Genomic DNA, 15,021 nt, shown 5'->3' with positions numbered 1-15,021 from the left:
GACCAACTGCGAATTGACGGTTACTGAGTTCATCGCTTTTAGTGCTGCTTGACTATCGGACAAGATGGATATTTCCTGTTTCCGATAGTTTCTATCTAAGATAAATTGTTCGCATCTTTCGATAGCGTAGATTTCTGCCTGAAGGATGCTTGGTTAGGTGCCTATTGGTTCGGAGTATTTAGTTTTCGGCCCAAATACACCTCCCAAATTCCTGTCCCTGCTTTGGTTTTTGAAGCATCAATATACCACGTTATGAAATGGTCTTTTACATGGTGAGCAAACATTTCTCTCTTCCAATCCTTTTTATTGCTCAATACTACAGTGAGGTATTTCACAACGTTGTAGATTCTTGGTATGTCATCCACTGGGAGTTTTGATTATCAAATAGAAAGTGCCGTTTGCGATCCAGAACCTCGCAGTGATATATTATGTGGTCCGTTGCTACAGGACCTTTATCGCAGAATTTGCAGGAAATACTTCCATGATACAGGTTGAGCTTGTTCAGGTAGCATTTGATAGTCATATGCCCTCTTAAGAGACCTATTGCAATCAGCACTTTATTATTCCTGCTTGTTAACCCAACAATAGATATACATTGTGTTTCTCAAAAGTGGCTCACCCCTATAACTTTTTATTTGTTGAGATATGAAAACGAGATTTAATATGTTAGTATATGACATAAATTAGGATTGATTGATGTATTCAGTTGTTGTCGGTCACTTCCCTTTTCACCGGAAAATACACAACTTTTCATTTATAAATGACACCTTCGGGATTTTTTTAGTTCATTTGATAGAAAATTTACATGTGAATAGAATCACATAACATCATTTGTTTAATTGAAAATGTCAACTTTTTGACATTTTCAATTAAAAAAAGGGCTCATCTGACTTATCAATTTACTTTTGGTTGTTCAGTTAACTTAGGTCGCAGGAATACATTTAAATTTAAATACATTTTTTTGTTCAGAATGACAAAAATAAGTTCATACTCTTTTCTTGCGAAAAAAAACGTACTATTAGATGTAATTCAGGTTCGTTCTTTAAACGTTACTCGTTATACTTTTTGGTTAGCTTTCTTTTTTGTAAGAAGGTCTACAGTACATCTGCTGGATCTGTGTCTATGAAAGGAATGCGGACAAAAAACATTTAAATAAACAGCAATATATTTTATACGTCGATTTGACGAGTGCGTCACGGCAAATCGCTCCGCCCACTCATTTTATTGGCTAATTGCAAATTTGTTGAATTTCTATTGATGGGACGCGTCGTCTATTTTTTTACAAAAAACATCGAGAGAATATCGTTTCCCCTCTCACGGATACCCTGTAGCTACAGAACGGACAGACGTATTGTACTTTTGAAGACGACGCATATTTTATTATAAACAAACTTTTATTCAAAAACTTTCTTAATAAGTCTAATAATTTCTTGTTTCAGTCTATATGGAGCGCTTTAGAAGAAGTCGAACTAAAATCAGTCGTTAGTGACCTACCTCAAGGGTTAGAAAGTAAAATGTCCGAAGGCGGAAGCAACTTCAGTGTTGGCCAAAGACAACTAGTGTGTCTGGCTCGTGCCATAGTCCGGAAAAACAAGATCTTAGTTCTGGACGAGGCAACAGCCAACGTAGATCCTCAAACCGACGCTTTGATTCAATCGACAATTAGAAGAAAGTTCTCCAGTTGTACGGTGCTAACTATTGCTCATAGATTGCACACTATAATGGACTCAGATAAGGTGCTAGTCATGGATGCCGGTAGAGTCGTTGAATTTGGACATCCTCATGAACTGTTACAGAATACAGAAAATGGAGTATTCTACGAACTAGTGCAACAAACTGGTCGAGCTATGGCCGAAAATCTAATAAGCATTGCTGAAGAGGTAACGTGATTATAAACATTATACAAGGTACAAAAAATAGGGTATCTAACTTCGGTGTGTGATGAACTATGAACATCTGCCCTAAAATATTTCTCTAGAAATTACAGCCAACGAAATGTTAAATAAAAATAATATATGTTGTTTATTTTTAAGAATATTGAAAGCAAACGAAACAAAGCGAACGGTGATCGTAACAGCCCTGAAAAGGTACTTTCCATTAGGGTAGAGAGTACTACTGGTGGTACTTCTTTTATCGTTATAGATACAGTAATTTCAAGCGATGAAAATTAAAGCTAGGACTTTTTTTTATGTAAAAAGGTGCTCTTCGTGTGAAAATTATTAGGAAACAGGGAACGGGGTTCAAGATATTTGCATTTAAAGTTTCGATGCATCGATTTTAGCATTAGCGAAATCAGAAGATTAATTTATTTAACATTTTATCATTTCACTAATTCTAAAATTGATGCATCGTAATCTTTAAACGCAAATAGCTTGAAAACCGTTCACCTTTTCGAACTAAACGAAGAGCACCTGTTTTACGTAAAAAAATTCTAACTTTTTATATCATTTGTTGAAATTACTGTATTCTATAAGGATAATAGAAGTACCACCAGTACACTAGTAGTACTCACTACCCAAATGGAAAATACCCTCTCAGGGCTTTTATGAAATTTTTCATCGAATACAGCCGAATAGCCATTCGCTTTGGAATTAAAATTTGTGTAAGAGAACCAAATTTCAGGAAAAACGGTTTACCAAAGTTCTAAAAAATAAACAAAATATACAGGGCGGTCCGAACTGTATTCCGGAATCTTTGGCAGCATATTCTGTTGGTAAAAATAAGTAGAAAAGTTTGTGTAAATGTATGTCCTAAAATGCTTAGTTTCGGAGTTTCATTTTTATTTCGATTTGTTCCAAATAATTTATGAAGTTATGTCAATATTTCTATAAAAATTGGTGTCTGGGAATTTTTTGACATGATAAATTTGATTTTGATGTCAATATGACTCTTCTTTGTACAGGGCGCCACCTACATATTTTTTAACTGGTTTGAAGAGTAATAACTTTTTGCACGTACCTGTATAAAACTACCAAGTGGAAAAATATACTATACTACTTCTGTAATTTTTTACGTAACAAAAACGTCTCTTGCTAAAAATCACTAGGAGCAACCGTTTTCAAAATATTTGAAATGGAATTGACAAAAATAAATAAATATGTTGACTATTATAAGCAGAAAGTAGTCTCGACTGACTAGTGAGAAAGAAAATCTAGGAACTAGTGGGGTTATAGTCGGAAGGGTTTGAAAAAGAATTAATACACTTTATTAATTGTCAAGCTTTTGGAATTTATTTATTCCTTCCTCAGGACATTAACGTGGTACAGAAATGACCTTCATAAAAAACTACATTAAAAAATATGGCTCGTGTTGATAACTCCACCGTGAAGTATCGCTGACCAGTCAACCACAAAAAAGGGGGGAAAAGGACTCTTATAGGGCGGTTAAGCCACTTTGCGCCTTCACGCCTTAGATTGAGACGTAATTGAATTTTTAATTTTTAATTGAACATCTCTTAATTATTCCAATGTTCTAAATAAATATCAGGCGGCTTAACCGCCCTATAAGAGCCCTCGTCCCCCCTTTTTTGTAGTTGACTGGTTAGCGATGCTTCACGGTGGAGTTATCAACACGAGCCATATTTTTTAATGTAGTTTTTTATGAAGGTATTTTCTGTACCACGTTAATGTCTTGAGGAAGGAATAAATAAATTCCGAAAGCTTGACAATTAACAAAGTGTATTAATTCTTTGTCAAACCCTTCCGACTGCAACCCCACTAGATTTTCTTTGACTATTATAGATAGTTATTTGACTGAAATTAATTATTATTACTGAGTAAAAAATATACATTTGCGACGTTTTTTACGTAAAATCTTGGTAAAACTCGCTACGAGTAATAGTTTCCGAGATATTTTGAATCTAAATGATACCCTGTCATCATTGACATAAATTAAACATGTTGAATAAATAGTTATAAATTTGAAATATTCTTCTGCCAAAAGTTCACCAGAAAGTGTTTTATCATAATTTTTTCGAAGAAAAATTTATGATTAATTTAAAAAAATCAAATTGTTTCCAAATTTATCATTTCAATCAAATAACTATCTACTCACACACAACATATGTTTATTTTATTGTCAATAATGACATGTATTGACTATTTCCATTCTAAATATCTTGAAAATAGTTGCTCGTAGCGATATGTACAGGGTTGTTCACCACATACGACAGGGAGTATTGTAGCTAAACGATTAGATTTTCGCAAATTGTAAGTTTTGGGTTCGTTGAAGCACTATTAGAGATACAATTTAAAAGTATTTTCACGAGATACAGAGTGTCCCAAATAAATAAAAAATAACAAAGTTGTATTTTTTTAAACGGAACACCCGTATATTATTATATTTTTAGTTTCTGCGATTAAAATAAAGGTAAATTTGATTAAGGTTTACCCCATTTTAATCTTACCGTTTTTGAGATATTTAGGTTTTTCTCAAAATACAGTATAAATTTTAATGCTTCATTTCTCTAGGCGTTATTATTTATATTAGTATTTACGTTTGGTTTGGTTTGGTTTGACACAATATTTGGTTTTAAACAAATATTGTACTGAAGTATTTCTATTTACTAAATTTTGTGTTGCAATAATAAAAATTATACTATCTTATACAGATTGTCTAAAAATTTATTTTAAATAATTACTAACTTTCACGGCAATTTGTTTAATTTAAATTGAACACCCTATATATTTTATGAGAATCAGATGCATAATTTAACTGTCTATCAAATTGTATTATACCATATTTTACCTATCTCTTCAAGTTTTTGTAGAAAATGCGTTTTCTTATAATTTAGACCGCATTTATCAATATACCCATGGAATATTGACATTTTAGATTATTTTTAAGGACGTAACAAATTTGTAAAAAAAAACAGATACTAATATTGTCGATATAGTGCGTTTATTTCATTAAAAATAAAAAAAAGCTGTTTAAATATCTGTTAAAGAGGACCAATTAATATGATTCCAGTATTCAAACTACATTAATTGACTGTTTGCGTAGATTAATAATAATTGCTCCAAATACTAAAAACTGAATTTTGTGTCTGTATTAGACAGTATGGTACACAAATCCACACAACCCAAGGCTGGTAGACAACTTTAAAGCAGCCAACAACACGCTTTGGAGAAAACTACGTCAACTAAAAGATAACTGGTGGTCACAGAAAGCTAATCAGATTCAAGAGTACGCCACGCATCACGATTACCGTAAATTCTTCGAGGCTGTAAAAGAAGTGTACGGCCCAACAAAGAAGGCAAGCTGCCCAATCATGGCACAAAATGGCGAACTTCTAAAAGAGGAAGAGCAAATCAGAAACCGCTGGAAAGTGCATTACAGCCATATCCTTAACCAAGAAAATAACCCCAATATGGAAGCGCTAAACACAATACCTTAGTATAACAGCCTCGATGTATTAGATATCCCAATAACAGAACAGGAAATAAAGGCCTCCATAAAACAGCTTAAAAACAACAAATCAGCTGGCTGTGACGCGATTCTGGCGGAAATCTATAAGTGTGCAAGTAAAGAACTTATTGCTCATCTTAAGGCTCTCTTCGATGTCATATGGGAAAGCGGAGAGGTACCTCAGGACGTTTGCAAAGCAAATATAGTGAATATATTTAAGAACAAAGGAAGTGCATCAGACTGTGGAAACTACCGGGGAATTTCACTCTTGGCTATCGGCGGAAAAATTCTTCCAAAAATTATGTCAAACCGCCTGCACCCACATATAGAAAGAATCCTTCCAGAATCGCAAACAGGTTTTCGCACTAACCGCGGCACCGTCGATTCCATATTTTCCATCCGCCAACTACAGGAAAAAGTAAAAGAACAACAGTCTAAACTTTATGTTGCCTTCATCGACCTAACAAAAGCCTTCGACTCTGTGAACAGAGATGCACTTTGGGCAATTATGAAAAAGTTCGGAGTACCCAACAAATTTCTTACAGTGTGTAAAAGCCTCCATAACAACAACCAGTCAAGAGTGTCACATCATGGATCACTAAGCGATCCCTTCCTGACAAATACAGGAGTTAGGCAGGGATGTGTCTTAGCCTCTCCTATTCAACATATTCATGGCAGCGCTCTCCATTATAGTGGACAGCAAACTGCAGGAGAGAGGATTGGGCATTAGATACAGATATGATGGCGGTCTGTTCAACATAAAAAGACTCAGGGCAAAAACACGTACAAAATTCATCACAGAACTTCAATACGCTGACGATTGCGCTCTAGTTGCAAAAACTGTACAGCAATTACAAGAAATGTTGAACACATATACCTGGGCATACGAGGCTTTGGGCCTTAAGCTAAACATCGACAAAACTAAAATCATGTGCACTCCCCCGGAAGATCACAACAATGCTATAAAAATCGGAGAAGAACTACTGGAATATGTAGCGGAATTCAATTATCTCGGCAGTTTGATTTCGGAAAAGGCCAATATCGACTCTGAAATTCAGCACAGGATTAGCAGCGCTTCAAGAGCATTCTGGAAATTAAAAGACAGGGTTTTTTACAACCATGACCTGAGCACAAAAACGAAACTTGCAGTGTACCGAGCAATAATAATCCCCACTATGTTATATGGGAGCGAAACCTGGGTGCCGTACCGCCGACACATGAACGCATTAAAAAAGCTGCAACAGAGACACCTTAGACAACTCTTAAGAATCAAATGGTTCCATCACGTCTCAAACGTATCGGTTCTTGAAAAAGCTAACTGCGAGAGTATTGAAGTCATGGTTACAAAATCCCGACTAAGATGGGCTGGTCACGTATGCAGAATGCAAGAAAACCGCATACCAAAATCACTGCTTTACGGTGAGCTTGTAGACGGTAAGAGGAGGCCAGGTGGACAACTCAAAAGGTACAAGGACATTTTCCACGAAAACTTAAAGGGGATTAATGTGCAGAATGAGTGGGAAGTAGCAGCTCACAATAGACTCAATGGAGAAGAATTGTAAACTCAGTTAACAGCGAGAACCAAAAAGTTAAGAGGCAACAAAGCAATGAGATTTTTGAATGTCCGGAGTGCGGTAGACAAATAACATCACGTATTGGGCTTTTCAGTCACAGAAAGGCTCATGAAAGAAAACGCCTTGCGTGACCATCTTCTGATGCGTGCCGTGATGCGTCTTCAAATACTCGTCAGCGAGTAATGGCAGTATGTATATGTATGTATGGTAAAAGTAACACATTAAAAACTTTATTTCATTTTTTGACGACTGCTTGTTATTTGTAACTTGTAACAGAGACGTTCATTTTCATAACTTATTATACGCATTTATATCTTACTTATTAAATTGATTTCTGATTCAAATCCACACTTGTTTAGAAAAATTATTTTAACTAACACAATTAAGTATGTAATTAATTAAGATTTGGGTGGAAATAATGGTGGTATATTTAATTAATGGTATACTTTTTTATAAAGATTTAAATAGTTTTCTTTTTGTATAAAAATGGGCTAGTAATATAATTGTTTTTAGCACCTGTACGTTTTGTACATTTGTTGCTTTAAAAACAATCTCAAATGTCAATATTCCATGGGCATATTGATAAATGAAGTCTAAATTATAAAAAAATATATTTTCTATGAAAACTTGAAGGGATAGGTATAAATGGTATAACACAATTTGAGAGACAATTAAATTCTACATCTGATTCTCCTAAAATATACAGGGTGTTCCATTTAAGTTATTGCCGTTTAAAGCTAGAAATTATTTAAAATAAATTTTTAGACACTCTGTATGAGGTAGTATTATTTTTATCATTGCAACACAATAATTGATCAATAAATAAACTTCAGTAAATATTTAGTATTAAAAACTTGGAAAAATGAGGCCTTAAAATGTTTACTGCAATTTCACAAAATTGAAAATATTTCAAAAACGGTAAGGTTTAAGTGCGATAAATCTTAATCAAATTTACCATTATTTTAATCTTAGAAACAAAAAATAATATACAGGGTGTTCTATTTAAAAAAATACAACTTTGATATTTTTTATTTATTTGGGACACTTTGTATCTTGTAACAATATTTTTAAATTGTAGCTCTAATAGTCCTTCAACAAACCCAAAACCGAGGGGTAAACCACTCGTGGAAATCATTGTACATTTTCCTGGGAATACCATGGCAATCAACTGGGAATACATGGAAATCCCTGAGAATCACCTGGGAATATCTGGAAATCACATGGGAATCCCTGGTAATCACCTAGGAATCAACTGGCAATCGCTGGGAATGATGTGGTAATCGTTGGGAATCACCTCATCATTCATAACTTTGGAACCAAAACAGATACAAACATGCGGTTTTCAGATTTATGATTTTAACGAGGATTTTATGTTTTATGAACTCAATCTTCAATTCTTCAAATTCAGAATTTTCTAATGAAAACGGATACAAATATGCGTTGTTCAGATTTATGTTTTGATTTAATAACAAGAAAAAAAAAGGGAGTAGGGATAGGTAAAGGGTGTAAAGGGGGTAAAAACTCATAACTTTGGAATAAAAAATGATACGACCTTGCGGTTTCAGATTCATGACTTTATGTGGTAAAAATACAATTTAATAAAAAAAAGAGGGTGAGTGAGGGGTGTGAAGGGGGGAAATTCACAATTTTGGAACCAAATCAAATATGAATATGCGGTATTCAGATAGATAATTTGATCTGGCGAGAATACAATATAACTCGCAATTTAATCAACGAAAACGGGTGTAGGTGGGTGAGGTGTGTAAAGGGGGTAAGTTCAAAGAGCAGTTAAAGAAGTAAGGGGTGGAGAGGGTGTTTTTGATTAAGACCTCGATTAAGACTAAAAAATATAAAATAAAATACACGCCATATAAAATCGCGCCACGATTTTATATGGGACTTAAAAATATACAGGGTGTCCCAGGCTGAGCGTGCATTAAAAGTTTCTAGAGAACCACAATATCTAGATCGGAGATTTTTTGTACATCATTGTTTTACAACGAGATCTATCGATCAAAAATATTTTCAATATGGCGGCACTTCCAGAAATACCGGAAGTTGACCGCAGCTTTCTTATTTTAAACGGGTTCCCCCATTTTTTATTACATACTAAAATTCTCTGTAAAATTCTATCAATATTGATGTCAAACACTCTATACCTACCATTAACCATTTGTGAGAAAAAAAATATTTAAAATTTCTGGACGAAAAAACAACCTGTCAAAAAATTTTGTATAGCCTAAAAGTCAAATTTAGTGATTAACACAGCCACTGTGATATAAAGAGAAGATATGTGGCTATCTATTTCAAAAATTAAATTATTCAAATGTCATATAATAATATGGCGGTAGCTGTCATGAAGTTGAGCGATTAAAAAATTATCATAAATCATTTTTTTCAAATGAAAATCCACTTTTTTTATATAACTAATAAAAAGATTTTTCAATTCGTTACTTTTTAGCTATACATGTTCCTATACCTAAAATAAATCGTTTTTAAGTTATTTATGATTTAATTTGAAAACGTTGATATCTAATAGTTGATATTATTAATAATATTCCATATAATGATCGAAAAAAAGTAGCGCAAAGTTGGCTCGAAAATGATGCTGCTTTTTGAACAAAGCCTCACAATATGACATGACCAGATCTATTGTTTTACATGTCTTGACGTTTAAAGTCATAGGCTACTGGTTAATATCAAGAAAAATATACGCTTTAAAACTAAATTTTAAATAACTTAAAAACGATTAATTTTAGGTATACGAACATGTATAGTCAAAAAGTAACGAATTGAAAAACCTTTTTACTAGTGAAATAAAAAAAAGTGGGTTTCCATTTGAAAAAAATGATTTACGATAATTTTTTAAACGCTCAATTCTATGACAGCTGCGGCCATTACTATATGACATTCGAACAATTTAATTTTTGAAATAGATTGCCACATGTTTTCTCTTGATGGCACAGTGGCTGTGGTAAACACTAAATTTGACGTTTAGGCTATACACATATTTTTGACAGGCAGTTTTTTCGTTCAAAAATTTTTAATATTTTTATTCTCAAAGACGGTCAATGTTAGATATAGAGTGTTTAATATAAAGATTCATAAAATTTTACAGAGAATTTAAGTATGCAATAAAAAATGGGGGCACCCCTTTAAAATAAGAAAGTTGCTGTCAACTTCCGGTATTTCCGGAAGTGCCGCCATATTGAAAATATTTTTAATCGATAGATGTCGTTGTAAAACAATGATGTACAAAAAATCTCCGATCTAGATATTGTGGTTCTCTAGAAACTTTTAATGCACGCTCAGCCTGGGACACCCTGTATATTTTTAAGTCCCATATAAAATCGTGGCGCGATTTTATATGGCGTATTGTGAAACTATGATGTACAAAAAATCTCCGAGCTAGATGTTGTAGTTCTCTAGAAACTTCTAATGCACGCTCATCCTGGGACACCCTGTATACCTAATGTGCCATTAACGTTAAATCTAGGCTGTAATAAACAGAAATGGGCCAAATTGCTTTTTACTTTTTAGGGCAATTTGTAATAAAATCGTTTAACTTAAAAATGTTTTTTTTATTTATCTTTTATTTTTGGAATGGATTATATCAATAATCTACTAAAGGGCTTGAGCTAATACCACAATATCTGATAACTCTACTTTTACATAATGGATTGATAGCATATTCCCTTTCCCAACTGAATATTGAAGATCTTTGTAAATGAAAATCGAAGATGAAAAAATTGAAATATATGCAAGATATGTATTGTTCAAAGTTGGGCTATGATTCTCCTTCTTATCAAATTAATCTTCCATCCGTAGAACTTATTAAGCACACGATCGAAAAAGCCAAAGAAGATGCAATATCAAGTGCTAGACGGTACGGTAATGAATACGGAATGTTGGTTAAATGTTGACTTACCAACTGAACAAATTCCATGTAGTACAGAACTTGAAGAGGAAGAAGAATTAGATGACAGTGTTATAGATTATAAAAATCGAAAGATCGAGGAAAAGATCACTTTCGAAACCTCACTCGAGACCGGCTTGCCAAAAGAAGACTCAGATTTTCTTTAGTACACATCAAAGTTTAACAATTACGATTCGCTACAATTAAAGGATTTTTCAGGACAAAAAAAATACACAAGTCATGTCTAGTGCTGACGCTTAATGATGGAAAAACCAGAATACTAAAAAAATCAACTTTAATTTGGTTTGGGGCTCAGGGATTGGAAGCAGGGGGGCGTTTATCGATACTGATCGATTATTAAGAGTTAAGGCGATGCCCTTAAAAACATTCAAAAAAAACTGTAAATCAGAAAAGTTTAAAATGAAGTTTTTACAACATGACAAGGATATTTTTAAATGGCCCAAAAAAGACTATATACAAGAAGTTTATCGACGTTTCATTTTTTATGGACCTATCAAATTATGTGGCTGTGATCCGTTTACTATAATGAGAAACCATTTGGTTGCAATTAACAAAAAATACAAAGATTTTAAATGTTAATAATTTATCTATTGAGATACCTACTATTTATCAGTTTCGTTCTTTTTTTTAAATAGGTAATAATGTTTTAGTTTTTCTTAGCTAATGTATTTTTAATGCCATGTTCCTATTGCAGTACCTGCCTTAATATTTTTAGTACAATGTTTTTTTAATTCTGTTTAACTTACGAGCCAAATATACCTACATATATTATGTATGTTTTAGTTTTACTTAGTTAATGTATCTCGCAATTTCGCATGTCATTCATAATAATTTTCTTAGTTTCAGTATATTTTAACTATTATAACTTGAAATTTTTATAATGAAATATAATGAAATCTTTAAGAAACCATGCTTATGGCGTAATGAAGAAATATTTTTTAAAATTTCTGATGTTGTTTTAAAATATTCATTTTCTTTCCTAGATGCTGCTAGTACATATTTTTCGATCACATAAAATGAAAATGAACACTTAAATATTGTTTTCGTAATTAAATTGACTGGGAATCAGGTGATTGCTTAGGAAATCAGCGAGGAAATCAGGGAATCACATGGGAATCGTTAAAAAACTGGGAATCACTTGGGAATCATATAAAAATACTTGGCAATTAGTGGAAATCAGTGGTAATATTTGGGAATACATGGGAATAACTGATGAGTGATTGCCAAATATGGAAATCATTGTACATTTTTTAACATGGTGGTTGACCCCTCGCCCAAAACTTACAATTTCCAAAAATTTAATCGTTTAGCTACAATACTCCGTGTCGTATGTGGTGAATATCCCTGTATATTATTTTATTTACTCAGTAGTTTTTACAGGTACAGACAAAAAGTTATATACTCTTCAAAACAGTTAAAACCTTTGACACATGTAGGTGGCGTCCCCTACAAATAGGAGTCATATTGACATCAAAATCAAAGTTATCATGCCAAAAAACTCCTAAACACCAATTTTCATCCAAATATTGACGTCACTTCAGAAATTATTTGGAAAAAATCGAAATAAAAATGATACTTCTCTAGCCTGTATCTCCGAAACTAAGCATTTTAGGACATACATTTATTACGAACTTTTTTACTTATTTTTATGTGCAGAATATGCTGCCGAAGTTTCCGGAATACAGTTCGGACCATGCACCCTGTATTATTTTTATTTAACTTTTCGAGGGCTGCAACTTTTTCGGAAGGCGTTAGGGCATATGTTCATAAGAACCAAAAGAACTTTTTGTTTTATTTTTATCTGTAGAATCAGCCACCAAAATTAGATATACTATTTTCTTGACACCCTGTATTATATAAGTTAAAAAGAACTTTTTGCTTTTTTAGAGTTACAATAATTCCATAAGGAACGAATCATTAAGTAATAAGTAATCCATCAAGGTTTGTAATAGAATAACAAGATGAAGAAGAAAAAAAAACATTTCTAAAGAGGGACATTAGAAACTCGAAGAATTTTATTGAAGCAGAGGTGTAATAAACACTTAATACATGTGTGACCAACTTAATTATTAATATATAAATATGTTTTGTATGTATTAATTTATAATTAATAAATAATCCAAAAAGTGTTTTTTGTTTATGTAATTATATTCAACATAGGTTTCTACTATGAATAATGTGTACAGTCTGACCGCAATGACATTATTTGACTGGTAGTATTTTTTGTCATTTCTTGGATGTCATTTGTTGAAATCTCCTCTTTTCCCACTAGAGGGACTTTAGTAATAGTCCCACCAATAAACGTATTTTTTTATATTTTGTTTAATCCAGTTGGCGCTTGAGGCTGGGCCCTTACATGCAATTTCGAGTCGGCCCATTATTTGATCGGCCAACTTGACAATCGCGTACACATATGCAATCAAACAGTCGAAAAGCATTTGACAGCCGTACACCTGCTTTATACTAAGGGCTGGCAAAGGTTAGTCTTGGGTCGAGATTTCCGTATATAAGAAGAGTACAATGCGTTTATAATGTACTGAACAAAGAGAGAACAGTAAACACGTTGCCAAACGTATGTAATAAACCGAGAAACTGTGCGCATTGCTAAGAGACGTGGTAGGGGATATAGCAGATTTGTCGCAGTTGACTGGTAGACCCATGTCGTCGACCCAATCAGTACCTCTGTCAGTACTTAAAGTTCTAGGGAAAGGTGTACATCATGCGTTCAGCTTCACGATTTAATTACGTGAATCTTTATTTGTTTATTTATTAACGAGTCGTTGTAATTTTCCCTATAGCTTGAAAAATTTTAAGTGCAAGTTAGAAACACTTGCATTTTTGGTAAAATAAGTGGAATTGAGTTGGTGTTCGACAGTGGTCGCGCTATTAAAACTCTAAATTCAAAAATCGATATCTCGAAATCAAATAGAAATAATTGATTGTAGTTTTTTTCAAAAACCTTCTTAACATTTCTGCTACATTTTCTTCGCAGACAGTATGTGACAATACCGGTCTTCAGAATAAAATAAAAAGTTTCAATATCTAAAGTGGTTCTTAAGTTATGGCGTGTTACGTGTTAAAAAGTTGAGTTTTTAAATTATCGCAATTACTGATGTTTTCTCGTTACGAAAAAATGGACACTCTAACGATAACCTTATAATTCCATTTCAGATGCTCAGAAACATATCTAATGATTTTATCTAGTTATCTTTTCGAAAAAAAGTCTTTTAAAAATAAGCGGTTTGCGATCGTGATTTTACTTTACTTGATAGGGAACGCCATCGTATTGGCAACGCCGCAACAGCACACCGTCGCATTTCTCTCACTCCGACTTAATAAGATCCCTATGCGATTTACTTCCACACATGTAAATACCGACCCAAAAGTAACAGTTGCCAGCCCGGTATACGAATTTTCTGTTTAAAGCTTGTCAGACCAAGGAGACCACCTACTCGTCGACCGGTTTCGGAGTTATACTCCATCATCACTCCATTATGAGTCTGCCGTTATACTCCATCATCATGGAGTGATGATGAAGTATAACTCCCAATGGGTGATCTCCTTGCAAGCGCGGTTTTAGGGAAGGGGTAATGGGCCCACTAGTGATGTAAAAATTCTAAGTAATCGTTACAAAGTAACAGTTACTTTACGAGGACTCGAAGTAACGCTTACTATTTGAATTTAGGACTCGTTACTCGTTACTAAGCTAATTCGTTACTTTTGCGCTGGCAGTAATCGTAATACCTGGAAATACACGAACCGAGGACTCGATACTAAAATATTCCTTACTTATATTAATTAAATTAATAAAATATTATACATATTATTAAAAACATATTATTCAGTACTTGAATACCGAGTAATGAAATTATCCTATTAAGCCCTTACACTAGAAGAAAGTAGAAACCTCTTATATGTTAAACCGAGCAGGCAACGAAGATCGCCGAGCACAATAAGTAACAAACTTACAAGTCAAGCCCAAGTCTTCCAACCTGTACAAAAAAAAACGATTATCTATAAAGTAACGATACCAAATACAAACGTGACGAGTAACTAAAGTAACGAGTCCTATTACCAAAAGTAACTAGTAGTAACGAGTCCATA

General features: G+C 33.5%; 1 protein-coding gene across 1 annotated transcript in view; it reads left to right on the top strand.

The window, feature by feature from the left end:
* The window catches only part of LOC115889524 (probable multidrug resistance-associated protein lethal(2)03659), a 56,557-nt gene extending 43,512 nt beyond the window's left edge, over positions 1-13,045 (top strand). The window contains 2 exon segments of the mRNA XM_030909547.1: positions 1,440-1,880; positions 12,805-13,045. Coding sequence (XP_030765407.1) covers positions 1,440-1,880; positions 12,805-12,849 — 486 coding nt within the window. The 3' untranslated portion in view covers positions 12,850-13,045.
* The last annotated feature ends 1,976 nt before the right edge of the window (positions 13,046-15,021 follow it).

The sequence above is a fragment of the Sitophilus oryzae genome, unplaced genomic scaffold (genome assembly GCF_002938485.1).
Source record: "Sitophilus oryzae breed Bouriz unplaced genomic scaffold, Soryzae_2.0 scaffold_815_pilon_pilon, whole genome shotgun sequence".
In the NCBI taxonomy this organism is placed as follows: Eukaryota; Metazoa; Arthropoda; class Insecta; order Coleoptera; family Curculionidae; genus Sitophilus; species Sitophilus oryzae.
This window is presented reverse-complemented; position numbering and strand designations above follow the sequence as displayed.